The sequence below is a fragment of the Dioscorea cayenensis genome, chromosome 25 (assembly GCF_009730915.1).
Source record: "Dioscorea cayenensis subsp. rotundata cultivar TDr96_F1 chromosome 25, TDr96_F1_v2_PseudoChromosome.rev07_lg8_w22 25.fasta, whole genome shotgun sequence".
Classification (NCBI taxonomy): domain Eukaryota; kingdom Viridiplantae; phylum Streptophyta; class Magnoliopsida; order Dioscoreales; family Dioscoreaceae; genus Dioscorea; species Dioscorea cayenensis.
In genome coordinates, this window is record NC_052495.1 from 668,435 (window position 1) to 689,137 (window position 20,703).

Below are 20,703 nucleotides of genomic sequence, written 5' to 3' on the forward strand. Positions count from 1 at the left end.
TTGAATAAAAAATGAACTTGTATATGTAGATTAGTTATTGTCAAAAGTGAGTGAGTATTGGTACACATGGACACATTGCTACAGCTCTGGTATGATCTCGCTTGATGGAAATCTAATTTACAAGTCAAAGATGATCAAACTAACTATTCACAAAAGCCGAAGATGATGACTGGTCTTAATTCTGATTGAAAAAATTTGCTACCATCCGTATACGGGATTCTGAACCTGCGGTGGCAAGAGATGCAAGTCGATGCAATGTTGCTTGTTATAGTCTCTTGTGCCTGGTATGGCTCCGGTAGATAACCTTAGGATCTCGTTCCCTGTGAGACAATAGTGCGCTAGTGCTAATCCACCGTCCACAGCTTCAGACAAACTTGGCATTGAAATTGATTTCCTTATCCTCTTGGAATGTCCGGGATTTGCGGTTGTGTCATTATTGCTTAGCAGAACTTTATCAAGGTCTGAGGTCTGCAGGAATCGTTGAGTGGCAGCCTCCCATGATAAATTGTATCTCTGCTCTGGGGTCAGGGGATGAGGTTCATTTTCCAGTGCTTCTTTCACTCTTGCCACGAAATCCTCTGATGTCTTGTAAGTCAAGCAGTTGGGAAATGCCCTGAAGAACTCATTTGATGGGTGGTCTGCACAGATAACAAACTTTCCCATGGCAAGAGCTTCAGCTGTTGCTGTACAGAGGACATCACTGAGACTGGGGTTTATAAAAACCTTGTACCTGAAAATACAAACGACAAGAGATGATCTTCAGTATGAATATTAACTAAAGATGCAGCCTGAATGTGTACTTTTTATGGCTACCTACCCATGAAGTGAATCATCTGCATGATCCCTTCCCCTAAGGAAGTTAAGATTCAGCTCCAACTTTTTGGCAGCAGATTGTACTTCATGAGAATCCTCGCCGTTTCCATACACATCTAATTTAAAACCTTCCAAATCTTGTTTGTGTTTTGCCAAGAGATCAATCAATTCCCTGTAGCCTTTTGCCCAGACCATCTTACCCAAGAAATATGCCCCTTTGGAAAATGACTGTTGCCCGCCATTTCTCTCAGCTGCTATTTTCTCTCCAATCTTGAGAAACTTGGGGTTCACGCCATGAACATTGCAAATGACCGACTTGGGTAGATCTTGGGTTGCTGCAGAAAGACGAAGAACCTGCATGATTGGCATTCTAACTAGTCAAAACTCAACTAAATGCCTTCTGCTCTTGCTAATTCAGAAAGCAAAATAAGAATGTGCATGGATAGGAAAAATAACAAGCTATACATTAATCCTCAACTTTAACCAGAAAATCTTGACAGCTTCTTTAGCAAATGTAAAAGAAACCAACAGAAGCAATATATTATTGGAGTTTGGAAGTAATACCTTATGGCAGTATGCTCTGGTGACCCAGTTGTTGATGTGCTTGACAAGAAAAGCTTGGAAAGCCCCATATTTTTCCCTCTTGATGTACTCCAAGTAATTTGTGTGGACAACACCAACAACATGGTTAAATTTGTCAGTCCAACGCGTACCATGATGGTACCAGTTTAAATGCTCTGGCTCTTCGAGTATTGCAATATCAGCTTCCTTGGCAGAAATGAATTGCGAAGTGTCCCCAGCAGGTATTATGCTCCGTCTTTCTTTTGAGAACTAAAACCAAATAACAGAGATATTATCATATTCTTAAAATTTCCCATAATAGCACAAACCAAATAATGAACCAAACAAGTACCTTTCCCGGATAAAAGGATATATTGAAATCAGCCTTAAAACCAACTCTCTCTTCCACCCAATTACGAATGTAAGTTTCCTGTTCATCTGGAGAGCTAAAAGTCAGGCTGTTAGGATAAACCAACTCCTGATCTGGTTTGCATAGCCAAGGTACCAATAAAGTCACTTTTTGTTTTGCAGATTTCGATAGATATGCTGCTCGAAAAAGAGGATTAACAGCAGTTCCTGTCATCCAGGGAAGACTGGCAGTTGTCACTATTGCAATATGTCTCTTCTCCTCATCAATTTCAGGCTTTGTGAGGTTGGTCCAAAATCCACCTTCATAGTGATGTCCTGTACTTTGCAGTACACTTGCTATCCTCAAGTCAAGTTCATCATGGACATTTTCATTTTGGAGCAAGGGTGTGTCTTGCGCAGAAAGAGAATGTGACATGAGTGGATCTTTCCGTCCACAGCACAAAGCTTCCACTATTTTGTCACAGATATCTGTATGACAGAATTACTCTCATCATGTAAGAATCGCATCACTCCGTTTAAGGCTGAATAATGTTCAAATAATAAACTATAACAATCATTGCTAAACTAGTGTGTGTCACTCCGTTTAAGGCTGAATAGTGTTCAAATAATAAACTATAACAATCATTGCTAAACTAGTGTGTGTGTGTGTGTGTGTGTGTGTTAATAAACTACCACAATTCCTGCTAAACTAGTGTATATATATTACCATCCTTAAAGGTCTCCCTCAAGACAGCTATATTCTGAACACAAACGACAATAAGCAGTCAGCACCGAGCAAGCATCCTGTACGATTTCAGCCAGCCTAGCACGATAGAGAGGAATTTCAATGCCACTAAATGGACAAGATGGGCAGGGTTTATCCAGCCAGCGAAATCACAAATCTCAAGCACATATTCCTTAGTTTTGTTTTGGAGATAAATACAGGCATCCAAGGTTTCCAATTCAAGATATTGGTTCTTATTTATATCACATCACTAAAACCACAACTCTGGTACAAATTGCTAAAAAAGTATGCATATTTTTTAACCCAATAAACTCTAGATTTTAGTACATACTTTGATGAACATGGCCAACTAAAAAAGTTGGTTCATATTTATATCACATCACTAAAACTACAACTCTGGTACAGATTGCCTAAAAAAATATTGCATATTTTTTAACCCAATAAACTCTAGATTTTAGTACATACTTTGATGAACATGGCAAACTAGGCCAAATATCAACAAATATCACCAAGCTAGCTAAAGCATGCTAAATTCCAGCAGAATGGGTCAAACATGACTGACTATTCAAGATCAATCATGAGTACAGATGTGGTCAACACCTAAATCAATTCCAAAAGCAATCACACTTATTGGTTCATGTAAAACACCATAGATTATTTCATGTGGCAAAATCCTAGCAGCCTCTGTATCAAACATGAAAAAATTCAAATTCCTTTCAAAGCACAATCTATCTGATTAATTAAGAGATGAAAAAGAAAAAGAAAATCATTGAATAGGTATTGAAGGCAATGCTACTTTTTTTACCTCTTTTTACACCAAGTTGATCCAAAAAGGGACCAGATTGCTTGACTAGATATGCCAAGAGTTCAGGGACATCTAATGGTGGAACATCCTGAAGCAAATAACAATAAGGATTTATAAACTCAATCAATTGTTCAATAACCAAAATCACAAATAAGATGTTTGACAACAGAGAATGAAGGGTAGACAGCATTAGAGGAAATTAAAAAAAAGTTCCAACAAGGGAACTTATTCTTCAGAATCTTCCTATTACATAACACATGAACGAAGTATCATGTGCAATAAAATGAATGATGAAGTGTTACATACAGTATCCATTAAAAAATGCTAACCTTGGAATCTTCAGGCTCCTTGCAAATTGATTTCTGCAAAAATAAGAGACAATAATTAGAAATCTCTTAATGTTAAGATTAAAAAATCTAAACTGTGCCAAACTAAATTCAAATTAAAATATGGAGCATGTAAAACTCAAGCAATGTGCAGACTAACAGCAAGCATATAGGGTAAGACTAACATCTAGCAAATGAAAAAAAATTGAAATTATGGTTAAGTTTCTTCTTGCAAACTTACAACAAATATAGCCTAATTTTACCTACTTGCATAAAATGCAGGAAAGGGAGTTAGCGTAGAAAGTCATGTTGAACATATCTCTAGATGGTTGCTATCTACTGTACTTTATGAAATGAACTGAGGAGGAAATGACTATGAGAACCATGTAAAACAGCAAAGCAAATACAAGGTCTAAGATTACCAATATTGAAAACACATGTGGCATCCATGAAAGAAAAGTACTCGAGACAACAGGACAGAAGGAGAAAGCACAACAAGGGGAGTGAAGCATGACAAAATAGTACTGCTTTATTCAGCATCAAGATCCAACTTACTATAATGGCTTTAAGATAGTCAACAAACTCAGATAACACTTAAGCAAACAGAAACCAATGTATACTAGTATTGCATCCCTGACAATATAAGCACATTCATTAAAAGGGAGACAAGATTACGAATGTATTCCAGTATATGTTCATTTGTTTATCAGTCTTCCTTTCTTTCATTCAAGCAAATCACAAAAAAAGAATTCTCTCTATTTTTTATTTATTTTCCTCCGATTTCCCTTAATCCAATATCATAAATAGGCCGCAAGAATCAACAGCAAGATTCAATATTTATGCATGTCCAATGAATAAAAACTTATAAGCCAATGGTGGTTCAAATTCAATGAGGAAAAAAAAAAAGAGAGAATGAAGATAAAATTCATCACCAGGCTTAATTTCACTTTCTCGACGAATTCGCTACTTTTACGTTCGATATCCAAGAAAATATCCTTCGAATGGCTCTTCCGCTCGAATTCTTTCAGACCCGTCTTCAAGATTCGGATAATTTCCCACTCCGTCTCTCCCTCCTTCGAGCGAACCCCCCTTCCCTCACGCTTCAGCCTACCTCGCCCAAAATCCCCAAATCCTTCGTTCTCATCCACGGAAACAATCGCGTCCCTAATCCCAGAAAAATCAAGCTGGAACCGGGACCTAGGATTCCATCTCTCGAGGACCTTCCGGCTGAAATCCGGGGATGAGTAGGCTCGGCGGATCTCGGAGAGCTTGGGCTTTATACGCTTCACGAAATCGAGCTCCGCTATGGGGGCCTCAGCCGCAGAGACAGAGAAAGGAGAAGCAGAATTGAGGAAGTTCTCAAACTCAAGGTCCGCGAGGCTCTTGAAGGTTCTTGCGCGCGTCCGCATAAGCTGCAGGTCGGCGCCGGCGGAGTCACGGACCTCGCGCCAGCCACGGGAGATGAAGGCAAGGGCCTTCTCCGCTGGGTCAAAGGTCGGCGGCCGAGGCTCCATAGCGAGGTTGATCATGAAGACGAAGGAGATTAGGGTTAGGGTTTCACTTCCTTGGAGCTTGGGATCGTGGCGAGGTCTCTCACGGTCTGAAGAACGGCGAAACCGCGGGGAAGGATATAAAGGGTATCCGTGGGGCCCACGACGAGGAGATTTCCTGCTGACGTGGACAACTTGACGAGATTTCGCTGCTTCCGTGGCGAACTTGATGAGTGATTTGATGACGTGGAATATTCGAGTACATTCTTTTTATATTCCAATTATTTTTTTTATTTTAATTTTATTTTATTTTTTACAAAACCATATGTAAAACGCACAGAGTAAAAATCTAGTTATTTAACCCGTGCACCCTCAATTATTTGTAATTCAAGACCCCTTAATTATCTCGCCCTGATTTATTGTAATAAAACTACTTACGTGCATTTAGATTTTTTTTTTTAAATAAAAAGTTAATGAACCACATTCATTAAAAGAAAAAGAACAGAACAAAATTTAAGACCAACTGAGAACAACCACAAGAAGTGAGGAAAGTAAACACACAAATCTAAGAAATAACAGAAAGAGAAATCCCAGCACCCCCACCCCCAGAGAGACCACTCTCTGGGAGAAACAAAAAAAATTATTTAATTTTTAATAATGTGATTTTTGGTTTTCTAATTATTTTGGATCTAATCTTGAATTATATAAAAATATTAATTTTTAAAATTATTTAATTGGATAATAATGTGATTGCTTATCTATATAAATTTATTTTAAAATTAAATTTTATTTTTGAGTTATTAGGTTTCATTATTACAGACATTGAAGATTATGCATTGCTTGAGAGCTCCATTGTTGGGTCTTCATTCAAAGGTTTTACCAAAACGTCAACTAAATCAATCACGGAGATATATGCCTCCAAATAATCCTCAGCCGCATGCTTCTCAACGGTGGTTAGGGACTTAGGAGTTGATTTATTGTCTGGATTATAATCCTTCAATTTGAAATGAAATATATTTTAGATTAATATTATTGGATAACCGCTAGATAATGGATGTAGGGTTGTCAATTTATCTCAAATCATGGCATAAAATCCAATTGCCGGCCCCAAATGGGACTGGTCAAACCTAAAATTCGGAAAATAGGATCAGGGAAAGAGTAGGAATGTAAGGTCAAGGATAAGGAATTCTTTCCTTGCTCGGCCTGTCTCGGGATATATAATTTAAATACTATATATATCATATTTGAATTTATATTAAATAAAAATACATATTATTAAAGGATAATATATTTAATATATTTATATAGTAAAAAATAATAAATAGATAAAAAAATCAGATACATGTAATATGTAATCCCTTAATAAGAGTAATCCTCTCACTAGACACAGAGGGAGAAATTTTTTTTTCCCCATACCCAAGTTCGAGGGAGGGGGTTAAGGATGGGTTTAGCAAATAGAGATCAAAGCCTGGGAATACAAATCCTAATAATCCTAGTGAATCCCAATCCCCTGAGATTCATGGGTTGGCATTTCAAGGTAAATGAGTGGTGTAAAGCTGAATCCTCAATATTATAATACTATATATTATTATGCATAATAAAGTTAAGACACTATAATTGATGTACTATTGTATATGTATGTCGTTGTGACAGTCACTTTAAGAGCTATGCTTGTAAAAAAAATAAAAAACCTAAAATTAATATTTTTCATAATTTTCATTAACTATAAAAATTTACTTCTTACAAATAAGTTAAATAATATCTGAGAGATGTGGATTTTTGCATAATATTTATTTATTTATTTTGCAATTTTAAAATTTAATAGTTTTTTTTTTAAATAAAAAGCGTCGAAGATAAATTTTGGATTAAAAACTGAAAATTTAATGGCGGGAAGAAGCGAACAAGTGGCGGGAAGAAGGGTTTTAGGTGGAAAAAGGTGACATTTTTCTGGGAGCTCTCAGCGATGATGCAACCAAAGATCAGCGCTTTCTTCAAGCCATCTGATCCGAAATCGTTGGAGAAGTGTGAACATCCTGAATCTGATCTCCAGAGGTATTGATTTCCTATCAGTTCTTTGTCTTTTCCCTGAATTATTTGCTTTGATTTTGGAATTTGTGATCAAGTATCCTGATTTAGGGTTCTTTCTCTAAATCCGAATACTTTTTTAAGGGAAAATGAGGAATTGAATCTAAAATCAGCGAAATCTGGATCAAAAATTGCATCTGCTAACAAAATTTTGAACAAGAAGAGAAGTTATGCTCAGTATCATTTGGAATTAGGGCAATCTGATTTCCTTCTTCACACTTGCAATGTGTGTGGATTGATGTATGCCAAGGGAGAAGAAGATGATGAGAAGGTTCACAAAGAGTTCCACAAGGAATATTATGAGGGTATTCGATTCAAGGTGAAATTTTTTTTTCCTTTCATAGATGATCATAGTTTTTGATTGGAATATAGAAATTTTGTTTTTCTGAGTATGATTGTGTTCTGATACTCTGTTGATGAAAAGGGATGGCGCAATGAGAGGGTTGTCGCTGAGCACCGCAATGCAGGAGATCGGGTTTTGATGGTTGTCGATGAAGACTCGCCGGTGCAAAAGCGCAAGGTTTCGGTGATAGTTTCTTGTTCTTTGTGTTGAGATTGAATGAATGTTATTTGATTTGATTTCTTTGGATGTTTGCAGCTTCAATCTGTTCTTAAGTTCATCGAAAAGGAGCTCGGGTTCGCTGATGGAGAGATTCTTCATAAACTCTGCAAAGTATATTTTGTTTCTTTTCGCGTCATCCTTAAACATTGATTGACAATTAAATCTGTGGTTCCTTTCGGTATTGAGTTTAGATGTTTTTCTTGTAGGCATACCTTTATATTTCAAGTCATCGAATTGTCGGTTGTCTTGTTGCTGAACCAATAAAAACTGCACATAAGGTCATTGTCTCACATCCCACTGCCAAAAATTTGAGTGATACAACCGAAAAGTCTGATTCCCGAAGACTGAATAAAACTCTTCTTCGATTCGGAGACATTGGTTTTAATCAGGAAGTCATAAAGAAATGCAAATCGACAAAGAGTTGGGAGACAGATCAATGGGTGAATGGAGCAATTCTCAGTGAGGAGAAAGCCGTGCCAGCTCTTTGCGGTGTTAGAGCAATTTGGGTTGTTCCTTCTCATCGACGACAAGGAATCGGTTCAAAGTTGTTGGATGCCATGAGGTAATTCAAGTCTAAATGAAATACCATGCTGTTCATTTAAGATCACAAATGAGTGATGATAATATCCATATCAATTTGCAGGAAGAGTTTTTGCGCTGATAAACAGTTAGAACATGCGGAATGTGCATTTTCTTCGCCAACATCTGCCGGGCATGCATTAGCAACCAGTTACACCCACAGTATGTCATTCTTGATTTACATGTCCGGAGATGTTTGACGGAGTTTAAAATTTTTGTTTTATTAGAAAATTTTCAAGGGGATTAACTGTTAAAACTTTCCAACTAACAAACTGTCAGCTAATGTGAAATTGACATCCTGCGTTAAATATGAATTCATATTTGTTATTGTAAGAAGAAATTCTATCAGAGAAACAGAAATGCTGGAAACACATGAAAAATTTGTCAGGATTGCCTGAAAGTGAAGTTCAGAATTTTGTATATCTGTGCCGACATGTTATCTAATATCACTAGAAACTTTGTATTACATTATGAGGTGATCAAGAGGCCTGATATGTTTAGTCAAAACACGTTTCCTTACCACTAATTTTCCATGAATGGAAACAAAAGAATACTATACAAATATTACTCTTCTGCATCTGTAGCTGTTGAGGATCCCACATTCTTTTGTTTTACAAATTGACCTTTGACTCTTGGCCGTTGTTCGGCGAGCTTTTTCCTACTGTAATATCTAACCTGTTCAAGAAAACAGAAATACTTGTGAGGCAAATTGAAGTTTTAGTTTGTAATTGATACTGGATGATTCATATAATTACCTTCTTCTGGAAGCATCTGTCTTTTCGTTTCATCCGGAATTTGATCAATGCAGCTGCACGGCGAGAATGACTGCATTCTAGGGCTTCCTTATTACAGTTCTGGAAAGAACTCTCATTCCCATTTTCAAGAGCATTTCCTATGGGCATCACACCATCTGTTGTTTCCGCACTACCATTACTTCTGCTACGGTTTAATATATCTAGGCTAAAGATTTCATTTCGGTTAGCTTGCTCCTGAGGACACGACAATGCTCTGTTTTCTAGTTCCACGTCACTTGGATTAAGTGAATGATAAGGCTGATGACACTCTCCAGGGTGCGAAAATTTCATAGCAGGGTGATCATTATCAGCATGATTGTCTCTAAGACCAGATTGATGAGAAGAAATAGGATATCTAACTATATCAACTGTGTTTGAAGTATGTGGTGATAAGGAATTCTCACAATAGAACACTGGCTGTAAGATGGCACCATACCCAGGACAAAAGGTCTGATAATGTGTTGCTCCGACAGGGATTTGTGATGGCATAAACCCTGCTTGATGATGATGAGAAGAAGAGTCCTCACCAGAGGCAGAACAGCCAATTAATGCATTTTCTCTATGGGAATCAGAAGACGGAAGGGCGCTGGTATCCTTGTAACAATTGGTAGAGAGATCATAGTTCATCGGAACTTCACCTACATTGACCTGAGGGTGGGGCAGCTTCCCATTAAGAAAAAGAGATGTGTCCTTGTCACTATGATCAGTACCATTATCTGTTAATTGTGGGAATGTGAGACATTGATCAGCACATTCATTGTTTCCTATGTCTAAGGCCGAAGAACTCAGTTTCGGAATGGAAGGTTGAATCTTCTTATCACCGTATCTGCAAAAGAGAGATGAATATTTTACTTGTTGCAAAATCAAAGAATGTTCAAATGAATGATGCTCAAGAGGTTAGTTCGGTTAGTTCCGTTAGTTCAAAATCACATATACTGCACAAGTTAAAGCTACTGAAGTGCTAACATGTTAATATCTCTAAAGACAAAGGAGTGCAATATGATATGATCTTCGTGGACATGCATAATAAAAATTTCTGGTTGGTCTCTTATCAAAAGCCAAAAGGTGGTATATGCAAGTCAAAGAAGCTCACAAATTTAATGCTCCTGACTGGTTTTAAAACAACAAAGCTCATAAAATTTCAAAGGCCAACATGATTCAGATCAAAGTACCTTGAGAATGCTGAAGAATCTGAATGATTTAATTTATGCCTATCTCTAAATTCCCGTCTTCTCAGAGAAAGCTCCCAGAGTGGCGGTGAACCAACATTGTGTTCAATCTTTTCTTGAGATGATTCTGCAGAAACTGAAATACCTTTCTTTAGAGGATTATATTTTCAAGATTAATAAGCTGCATTTACTGATGACTATTGTTTCTATAAACCTGTCCATACCTCTACGTATTCCATTGACATGCATATTTTGACAATATGAGCCAAGGTCGACATTTACTTCCTCAATACATCGCCTAGGGCTTGATGCTTCCTCGTTGGACGGTAATATTTTGTATGAATATTCAGCCATCTGGTCTTTGTCAACTGAATGACAACCTTGAACAGGCAAAGTTCCTTCAATAACAAAAGTATCTGCAACAGATTTATCTGCAACACATGATCATCACAACCGATAATTGAATTGCCAGACTTCAAACTTGAGATCAGCAAAAATAAAACAGTTTCAACCTGCAAAATCATGATTAGGCGCTCCTAGTTTAGCATCTTCATCACTGTTGGAATTCCCTCCTTCCACTAAATGAGGATCAGTGAGCTCTTGCACCCTCTCAATTTCCATGTCAAGTTTGGTACCAGCATTCTGCTCAAATGAGTAATATTACACAGCAGATAATAATGGACAAAGGAGAACACTAAAACAAAATAAATCACAGAGCTTGACTGAAACAACAACTCTTACAAACTCACCTGATCATACTTCCCTTCCCCGCTGTTCTCCCCGGTCTCCGACCCCTCGCCAGCATTTACACTAATGCGATTACTAGCCGCATTATTCTCGGAAGCATTCACTTGTTGGCTCAACTGAAAGAAAGCTTGATATCATCAGTGAACCAACCCAATAATTCCGACAAGAATTCAGAGAAATGAAACTAAATATCAAAAGAGATTGATGCAGCAAAATGAAGCACATACAGAATGCTTTCTCCAAACATGTTGCCATAAATTCTTCAATTCATTCTTCCTAACTGGCTTCACAAGAAAATCCACAGCTCCTTTGAGCATACACTTGAGCACCACGTTCACAGAATCATGAGACGACATCACTGAAACAATTTTTTTTTTTTTTTTAAATCACATAAATTTCACATCGCAAACAAGCGCAAAAACAATAAAAATCACAAATTGAACATATTCCCAAGATTCACAGCTTCAATTAAAGAGAACCAGAACCTCAATTCTGACAATTAGGGCAAGAAGCGATTTCACTTACTAATTACGGGAATATTCTTGCAATTCTCGGAGCTCATGATCCTGGAAAGCAAAGCGATGCCAGAAAGCGAAGGAATAGAAACCTCAGCGAGAACCAAATCAAACTGAAATCGCTTCTCCGTCATGAACTCCCAGGCCTTCAATCCATCGCCAACAGCCGCCACTGTTACCAAAAGAGAAAAACCCCATTAAAACAACAGGAAAAACAATACCACGATCGATCGAAAGGGAGAGTATATGGAGAGTACCATGGTATCCGCATTTGCGGAGGAGAGCGGCAACGATGTGGCGAGTGGAGTCATCGTGCTCGACGAGGAGGACACGGATGGAGGGGCGAGGGAGGAAGCGGTCCCATCGGACGCGCCGCGGGCATGTGGAGCTAGCACCGCCGTCCGATGAACGATGGACGGTGGATAAGGGCTCGTCCGCCATTGATGGTCCGAAGAGAAGAGAAGAGAAGAGAAGAGAAAAAGAAGAAGAAGAAGAAGAAGAAGAAGAAGGAGAATAATATCTCGAGAAATCGGTGCCACGTCAGCGAAATCAAAAGGGAAACCAAGGGCGTGTGAATGTTCGACACGTGGCATCATCTGAAACCACTCGTTCCGTTTGATGATCTCGTCCAACATCTGAGATATTTTTTTCGGTTTGCTTTAACTTTCAAGTTCCTCCTTAAAACACACCACGTCTCTGATTTTTAAAAAAATTTGATTTAATTGTTAGATTTCCATTAAATAAATGTATAAATATAATGAATGATTTTATTTTTAACCAAAACAATAATTTCAGGGTTAGCGTATAAATCGAGAATTAATTATACAGTTGACACATTAACCAAAAATTCATTATTGTTATTATTATAATATTTAATTAAATTTGAAATCAATATTTTTTAAATATCTCCTACTCACGTTTTTGTCATGTTTCGTACTTGAGCTTAGTCCTTTTTTTTTAATTAAATTATAATTATAATTATAATTTATTTATAGTAAATACTATCATAAAAAGTGGAAATTGCCAAAAAAACCCTCTAAATTTGTAAAATTGTCAAAAACACCCCGTTAGTTTTGTAATCCCTAAAAACCCCCTCCTTTTAAACACTATTGTTTTCAAACCCCCAAAGCCTGTAACGGATGTGAACGGAGTGAGTTTCAAATTTTATGGACGAAAATGCCCTTGCATGGGGAGTCGTGGTTGCAGCCATCTCGGCGGTTTGAGAGGAAGTGGGGTGGGTTTCAGTAGGAACCCTCAAGAGGCAATTTATTGGGCCGTTTACTTGCTTTTTCTCGACTCGCGTCTTCGACCTTTCCATTTCAGTACGTCTCGAAGTTGTCTCTACGTGAAGCCTCCGTAATTGGCATTTCATCGACTTTTCCCTTTCCACGGTATCTTGAAGGAGAAGTCCCCGTAGCAACTAGTTGGCATTTCATCGGGTTCTGATCTAAGGTATTGAGTATGGTTTTATGTTAACTGCTCATTACTAAAGAAAGATTTTTCGGTTTTGTTTTGTGCTCCTGTTTTTGTTGGAAGATATTGAAGTCTGCAGGGAGATTTCTCGGCTGGGGTTTTGTTAGTCTGCAGGGAGATTTCTCGGCTAGGGTTTTGTTTTGCATTTTCGTATGTATACACTATCGAAATAGTTTTTTTGATTGTTATGATTTGTGTAATATTTATAATGTACATTTCCCCTTTCGTTTGATATGGTTGCAGTTTTACAAATGAGGTTGACGTTTAAGAAATGAGATGTTACAGTTTAAACTTTGTTGTCTCTGTTTAAAGTATTCCGCCTCTGTTTAAGAAAATGGGTCTCGTTTAACATTTGATATCTCTCGTTTAATAAGCGAGAGGTTACTGCTTAAAAACCTTATATTTCCGTTTAAAACTTTTTAGTCAATCTGCATGTTGAATGTGTTGTTATTATCGCGAGCTTGTGATTATGGCGGTCAACCTAGTTAATGGGCGATGCTATTTGACACCCGTGAGTGGAGACCTTAGTGAATTGAAAAAAATAACATGACCCCTCGACATCGGGAGATTATTCGAAGGACACCGTTTGCGATGTTCATCGAGTGGAAGCTATATACCAAGAGAGGGCCCTTCTTGATTCTCTTTTTGCAAAGGTACGATGGCCGCACCAATAAATTCAGGATCGGGGAAAACCTGCTGAGTTTCAGGCCTCAGGATGTGGCTCTCGTTCTTGGTCTGCGTTGCGATGGCGGCGCGATCGTGTTCGAAGAAGAAGACCCAGCTCGCGTTCGAAGGGCGGTATTTATCAAAAACCCTACAAGAGACACGAGACTCCATCAAGACCATTACAGTGCAACTTGTTCGACGGAGGGAGAAGAAGATAATTTTGTCAAACTCCCGATGGTGTACCTCATGGGTGCGAGTCCCTCTTCCCAAATATATCATGCTCGGTTCGAGTCGGATCGCTGATTACGTCGATGATCTACCGACCCATGAGGCGATACGCGTGGGCGCAGGGCGACGCACAAGTGGCTTATGGAGGATATTCCCCAGCGTAGCCCGAGTGCAAGATAGATGCTGCCGGGAAGAAGACCAACAGTGGTACATTAAGGGGTTGCTCGGTCGCTTAACGTCCCGGTTTTACTGAGTGACCGGAGCAGGGGAAGAAAGTCCGCTTTGGCAAGGTCCCAAGGATCTTTGTGCTACGGTGAAAGTACTACGGAAGCAAGCTGACTGAGAAACCGACTTGTCATCGCTCGATGGGAAAGAGGTAATAAATCATGGACAATGTTTAACATAAGTCTTTAATGTTTAAACATATTATTTAGTGTTTAACTTTAGTATTTACCGTTTAAAAACTTATTCATACTTGGTTTAAATATTTTTGTTCTCCGTTTAAATATATTCTATAACGTTTAAATATATAACCAACATGTTTAAATATAGTTTTTACATTTTAAAATGAATGATTTCGCTGACATTGTTTGGTTTCCATATGTTAGTTTCCCGAGATGGGTTCCGCTGAACGTCAAGAAGAAATATTTATTGGGGGCCAACCGACGGATGGATGCTATCGCTCCCGAACCACTTGCTCAAGGCGGGATGAGAGGCGACCTCATCGTGCGCTGCTCGACGCAGCTTCTCCTACTTCCGACCCACCACGCCAGCGCAATCCTCGGCCGAGAAGCCTCCCCACCCCGGCAGATTGCAACAACCCCCTACCACGACAACGACAGTCCCCGATTGTGGCGCACCGACCATGGCGGCCCTCCGACTGGCAAAGCGTCAACCCGGCGACATTAGGCGAAGATGTCACCGCAACTCTTATGCAGGGCGTGCGGATATTGATAACCGAAGTTTCCTCGACTTGTCGCTCGTGTTGAGGCACTGGAGGGACGTTCACAACCGACTGCGCCATCCCTCCAAAGAACTGAAGCACCCGGGACGAACGAGGCGTATGAATTTGACGACGATGACATCATCGGGAAGGTCATTCTAAGACGGCCACATTCGAAGAGACTTGCGAAAAAGAGGAGAACAATACTGCCTCTGTCTCCACCGCAGGGTCGACGATGAAACAATAGCAACACCATCGGGTCGGGTCGATGTCGTATCGAGACTGCTGCGTTGATGACATAGCCATGACGGTGGAGGACATCGTCGATGATGTGGCTATCACGCGGTTGAGAAGGTCGTCAACTCTCTCTTTAATGAATCGATGGACCCGGTGGGAACCGGCTGTCTGAGATCATGGCATCAAAGATGGACACAATCCTTGCGGATCAAGAACAAGCTAAGGGTGTGTCTCCCAATGATCGTCAGTCGTCGCGACACGGTTGAGAAGATCGTTGAATCTGCTGTCGTGGCCGTGGCCGTGCCGACAAGATCACGCAACGAGCAGACACAATCCCACCACAAATACAACCATGTAAGGATGTGTTCGCGGTTGATGTTGTCGCCGTTGTCCCCGCGATCGAGCCGTGCACAATCCCACAACAAGAACAACCATGTAAGGATGTGTCTGCATTGATGCTTTCGTCGCTGATCGTCCTCACATCGAAGGAAGATGCTGGCTGGTCTCGAACACCGCTGACGGTGCAACTGCAGAGTGCCCCATGAAGACCCCGACCGAAAGCAACGAGAGAGATGATCAAGGCCAATCAACAATGGGACCGGATACTTTCGAAAAGCTTTTATTCCCAAAAATGGGTCTGGCTCTGTCTCGTCTTTAACAAATATGAGCGGGGAGTTGATGAGGATCTTCCTCAATCGCTCATGGATCGGGTAAGTCTTAAGTTTTTTTATGATAGTGTTTAACGATTTTATAATGGTGTTTAATGTCTTTATGTTATCATTTAATTTTTCTACTTAACGTTTAATTATATATAATATCATTTAAACATTTACAATATGGTCTTATTATATCCATTATCGCTTTAACCTCGAAGACCGTCGTGTGGAAGAATGACGTTGTCGAGACCACACGGGACAAATTAGTACATGCCGCTTGAGGGGAAGAAGATGGTCACGAGATGATGTGATGGGACGCTTTCGATGCATTATACAAAAGTCACTGAGCAAATGACCATATCCTTACAAGAAGCGCCTCCCATCACCGGATCAGCTTGCGCTTTTTATGTCAAAGCGAGACGCACACATGAAACAATTATGGCTATGGTCGGGGATGTCATGCGCAACACGCATCGTAAGTTCAAATTGACATCCTCCCGATAATCATGAATGGCCACTTCCATGTCGTCGTCCTCGACAATGATAAACAAGAATACATTATTCTTCATGTCCGGGGTACGATAAAGACGCGTTGCACATGGTAAGATCTTCAATTATGTCTGATTAATAGTGTTTGGTATTTAATCGGTATTCTAATCTCAACTTGCATATCTCGACAACGGAATCTATTCGACAACTGTGTCAATATGCAGTTCGGTGAGTCGGCGACGGCAAAGTACCCACTCATGCACGACACGGAAACCCCACGCCAGAAACAAGGAAGCGTCGATTGCGCCGTCTACGTCATGCGGTTTATCAAGCAGTTACTTTGGGGTGAGACGTTACGGCTACCGCAGACAGACGTTCCTTACCTCAGATTAAGATATGTTACCGCGATACTTTCAGGAGGCGGGCATGGCGTCACGACAAAGGGGGTCGTCACAAGCGGGTTAAGATTTGTGATCGAAGAACATGTCTTGTATATCTCAATGTCAATTTTGTTTTCGAATGTAAACTCGGACATTCAATTCATTGTTTTCGTTTCTGAATAACATGACTTGTATATCTCAATGTAAATTTTGTTTGTTTTTCAATTGTAAAGGCGGGTTAAATTCCATTCGGTCTCATTTCATTGTTTAATTTACGTTGTAATTGTGTACATTTCCGTTTAATTGTTTAAATATATCATATATCGTTTAAACATCAGTTGAAATATTTGAAATTACAGATCAGTATCCATTTTAAAAATAACAATGTCTACGTTTAAATACATTCAATTCAGTTGTAAAGAGTAAGAGTTTAAATATGGAAAGTTGCCCATCAATACACAATGTTTCCCTATCATCGTCGGCTTATTTACAATGCCTAGTCGGCTGACAGCTTCATGCGAAGATCGTCGATCGTGATCGAATCCATGGCGGCACGTGCAATGTAACTTCGCGGACATCAAACGCTGCAACTCGATCCTCTTTTCGCCTAGGCCGCCCAGTCGCCTTCGCCATCAAAGCGGTCGCAAACGAAGCTCACGATTTCCGTCGAAGGCTCGTCATCATCGGGTATGGGAATATAGCTTCCTTATCGCCAGCTTTGTAATTGTCGACGGTGAAGTACCCGCTAATAAATCGATGTACGTTGGTGTCTATCTCGCATTATTGCGAGCAAGCGTGTTCTGCAAGGGATACCATAAACTTGCCACCTTCGACATGAACAAGTTCCGATGGCGAGATCTGACGAGTTGTCTGACCGGTCGATCACTTCGTAACGATCATCGACACAATGACCAACACGAAGATTTCGGTTGTCCTCAACAATGATCTCTACCTTCGAATGTACGTCTGGGCATAAGTAGGTCTCCCATTTGTTCGCTTGCTCACGCCGGTTACATAACATGCGCATCAACTTGAACCTTGCAAATAAGGTTAAACAAAGACAGTGATGGTTAAATAATTCGTAAACATGTTTAAACATTATTGTAAATATTTAAACGAAAGTATTAATATTTAAAGACAGACAAGTGTAATTAAACAAATATTGAGAATGTTTAAAGGGTAACACTAAATGTTAAGTGTAAACCAACAGATAATTCGACCAATGTGCCATATCCGATTTATTAATCAACCAGTGATGAGCTTCGGGTGATGTGGCCTGCAGTTCATTCACGGTATCATCGAAATCTTTAGCCGTGGATGCCCACGCAATGCGGAAGCATATAGACCAGCACTCCTCCCTCAATGCCTTCCCAAGTCTGACATTGGCTTTCATAAAATTGGCCTCCAAATGTCGAAGACAGTATGCATGTGGCGAAGAAGGGAAGACTCTCGCAATTGCGCTCACAAGGCCCTTGGACCTGTCCTACACGAAAGTAATTATCTCATAATAATCTCCATCCTCGTATAAAGCATCGCCTAAGTTAGATATGAACCAAGTCCAATTGGCATCGGTCTCGTTGTCGACTATACCGAAGGCGACGTGAAAAAAACCATTGTTTCCATCTTTCCCTGTGGCACCCGATGAGTGTACCTCGATATTTTCCGAGGAGGTGGGTACCATCGAGAAAGCAATGACTCCCGTAAGCCCTCTTGAATCCCACGATACACGCTACGAAAGAAAAGAATGCACGCTTTAAAACGATCACCGCTCTCTTTCCACGATCGCATACGCTGCCGGGATTTGTCTCGACCCACCTTATCCACATACCAAAGCAAACAATCGTGAGTGGAGATGTCACTGCCAGTCGAGGACCACTGGCATGCTCTTTTTCCCAACCAAGCTCGCTTGTATGGTATGTGGACACCATGTTCCCCGCAACATGTCCTTCCGAATGTCGATGGCCTTGATCGAGGGACGGTCCCCTGAGCTTCGAATCACTCGTCGCTAACCCATTTTTTGGACGCTTTCGGATGCGACGTCGAACCTATGCCACCACCGCAAGTGTGTGAAGGGTTGATTGTCTTGATTCTAAAAGTATTTTTGTTATACTCTTTTGATGCATGAAGGCGCGAATGACAACCATCGGGCAGCATTCCACGATCGCCCGATGTTTTTCGTTCTTTATGAATTTGAAGTCAAAAATTCCTTTTGATTGCATGATTTCAAGTACATCCTCGAAAATGTTCGACACCGTCAAAAGCGTTGTCCAATATCCAACGACAAAGACTTTCGGGAATGATCCGACGAGGAAGGAAGACATCCCACACCGTCGAGGGTCGCCCATGGGGATGAACTGGAGCACTCACGGAATCCGAATTCCACGCCAACACTTGATCAAATGAAAAAGATCAATATGTTAAAGCGGAGAATATAATGTTTAAGTGATAATCACAATATTTAAACGTCAAATTAAAAAAACTTAAGCGGTTAACTAATAACGTAAAGCGACTAGTACAAGATGTTAACTAGTGACGGACATATTTAAACACTAATGACCCCAGACAACTGGAATAATTAAAAGAGAAGGAACTTACAACGAGTAAAAACTCGTTTTCATTAGAGATTCGACAATGGCACATTTTCGTCCTCGACGACAAGATCAACTACAAAGACATTTGAAGATGGAGTGCACGTGACATATCCAGCTGGAAGTCAACATCGTTTTCTATTGGGCAAACCGTTTTATATCCATCCGGTGTGATGAACTTAACCTCGACAAGAGAAACTTCGAGACCCCATCAGCTCACATATCTCAGCTAACACCAACTCCCAAGAAGTCTGAGCCGTGAACATTAGCACTCTTCCCTCCCCGTTGAATCTAGCAATACCACAAAAAAACTCTCCATACTATATCGGGCCGAAAACCAAATCGTACTAAACAAAAATGAAATGAAGAACAAAAATAAGCCGAAGAAGAAGAAGAAGAAGAAGAAGAAGAAGAAGAAGATGTAAACAACAAACAGCAGTCATATAGGCAAACAAAAAAAGTGCATATATATATATCACTGTCGCGATGAAGACCAAAAAGTGCATAGAGGTTAGACTAGGCGTGATGTGATTGGGCGTGTTTTTTTCCCTCCATCGGAAGGGCGAAAAAGGAAAAAAATATGCCATCGTCGCGATGAAGGCGTATTATCATCGCTCGACATGAGTATATGTTTAAAGCGTCGAGCTTTTTATGTTTAAAGCAGGATACATATAGTGTTTAACATAACGATTACAGGTTTAAATAAAGTCCATATCGTGTAAATAATACGTAAAACGTTTAAATATAGTGACTTAACTGCTTTTAAAAATATATGTTATTGTTTAAATTGAATGCTTTTCACTGACATCAGCGTTGAAGATGGGTACTTCACGGGTCATCTGTTTAAACATCTTTACGTATTTTTCTTAAACACCGTTGTCATTGATTAAAAGAGTAACTTGAGTATTGTTTAACTTTTTTTCTATTGTTTACTAATGACTTTCTTTTGTTTCCCACATTGTTTTTTTACTAGGTCTCGTTTAAATTTCAGAAGTTCACATTCAAATAAAACATTCGTTTACAACATTTACAAAACATTTACAACATTTACAACATTTACAACGTCCTCTCGGACTTTGGACACTCACGACTCGACCCTCGTATAACGAAACAAGTGTTTGTACATTCGAATGCTCACAGTGGTTGCATAACATGCGCATCAACTTGAACCCTGCATGACGTACTAACATTAAAAAAAGGTTAAACAAACACATTCGTGAAAAGCGACTATTAATCAATGTGTCATGGTCGGGACTTAAGCGAAGATCTCGATAGTTAAACACGAGACGTAATAGTTGTACACTAACGTAATGTTTTTTTAAAGCGGTAACAAAAAGTCTCAGTGATAAATATCAACCCCAGTCTTAAAGGATGTTTCCCGACCTCCTCCTCTAGAGAATCCTCCATGATCACGCTGATACGTGAAAACTTTCTTTTCTTACCCAAGTCTAAAAGCTCGCTTAATTGCTTGCCCGTCATCCACATCGGAGAATCCTCCGCATTC

General features: G+C 39.7%; 3 protein-coding genes across 6 annotated transcripts; 1 reads left to right on the forward strand and 2 right to left on the reverse strand.

The window, feature by feature from the left end:
• Nucleotides 1–5,187, reverse strand: LOC120252956 (digalactosyldiacylglycerol synthase 1, chloroplastic-like). Its single transcript, XM_039261171.1, has 7 exons — nt 4,531–5,187; nt 3,602–3,634; nt 3,273–3,360; nt 1,727–2,211; nt 1,378–1,644; nt 818–1,167; nt 1–730 (listed from the first exon to the last, which is right to left on the reverse strand). The coding sequence occupies exons 1-7, from the start codon at nt 5,125–5,127 to the stop codon at nt 199–201; spliced, it is 2,352 nt and encodes a 783-aa protein (XP_039117105.1). The 5' UTR covers nt 5,128–5,187; the 3' UTR covers nt 1–198.
• Nucleotides 5,188–6,982: 1,795 nt separating this feature from the next.
• LOC120252983 (protein CHROMOSOME TRANSMISSION FIDELITY 7) lies at nt 6,983–8,568 on the forward strand. 2 transcript variants are annotated; one of them, XM_039261205.1, is made up of 6 exons: nt 6,983–7,140; nt 7,258–7,492; nt 7,598–7,699; nt 7,772–7,846; nt 7,942–8,297; nt 8,379–8,568. In XM_039261205.1, the coding sequence occupies exons 1-6, from the start codon at nt 7,052–7,054 to the stop codon at nt 8,512–8,514; spliced, it is 993 nt and encodes a 330-aa protein (XP_039117139.1). In that variant the 5' UTR covers nt 6,983–7,051; the 3' UTR covers nt 8,515–8,568. The 2 variants fall into 2 exon arrangements, with proteins under 2 accessions (XP_039117139.1, XP_039117140.1); XM_039261206.1 differs by having other exon boundaries at nt 7,598–7,693.
• Nucleotides 8,569–8,704: 136 nt separating this feature from the next.
• Nucleotides 8,705–12,004, reverse strand: LOC120252982 (two-component response regulator-like APRR9). 3 transcript variants are annotated; one of them, XM_039261204.1, is made up of 9 exons: nt 11,797–12,004; nt 11,550–11,711; nt 11,252–11,382; nt 11,027–11,140; nt 10,790–10,919; nt 10,502–10,693; nt 10,281–10,413; nt 9,070–9,934; nt 8,705–8,989 (listed from the first exon to the last, which is right to left on the reverse strand). In XM_039261204.1, the coding sequence occupies exons 1-9, from the start codon at nt 11,978–11,980 to the stop codon at nt 8,879–8,881; spliced, it is 2,022 nt and encodes a 673-aa protein (XP_039117138.1). In that variant the 5' UTR covers nt 11,981–12,004; the 3' UTR covers nt 8,705–8,878. The 3 variants fall into 3 exon arrangements, with proteins under 3 accessions (XP_039117138.1, XP_039117137.1, XP_039117136.1); XM_039261203.1 differs by having other exon boundaries at nt 10,281–10,404; nt 10,502–10,708; XM_039261202.1 differs by having other exon boundaries at nt 10,502–10,708.
• Nucleotides 12,005–20,703: the final 8,699 nt, after the last annotated feature.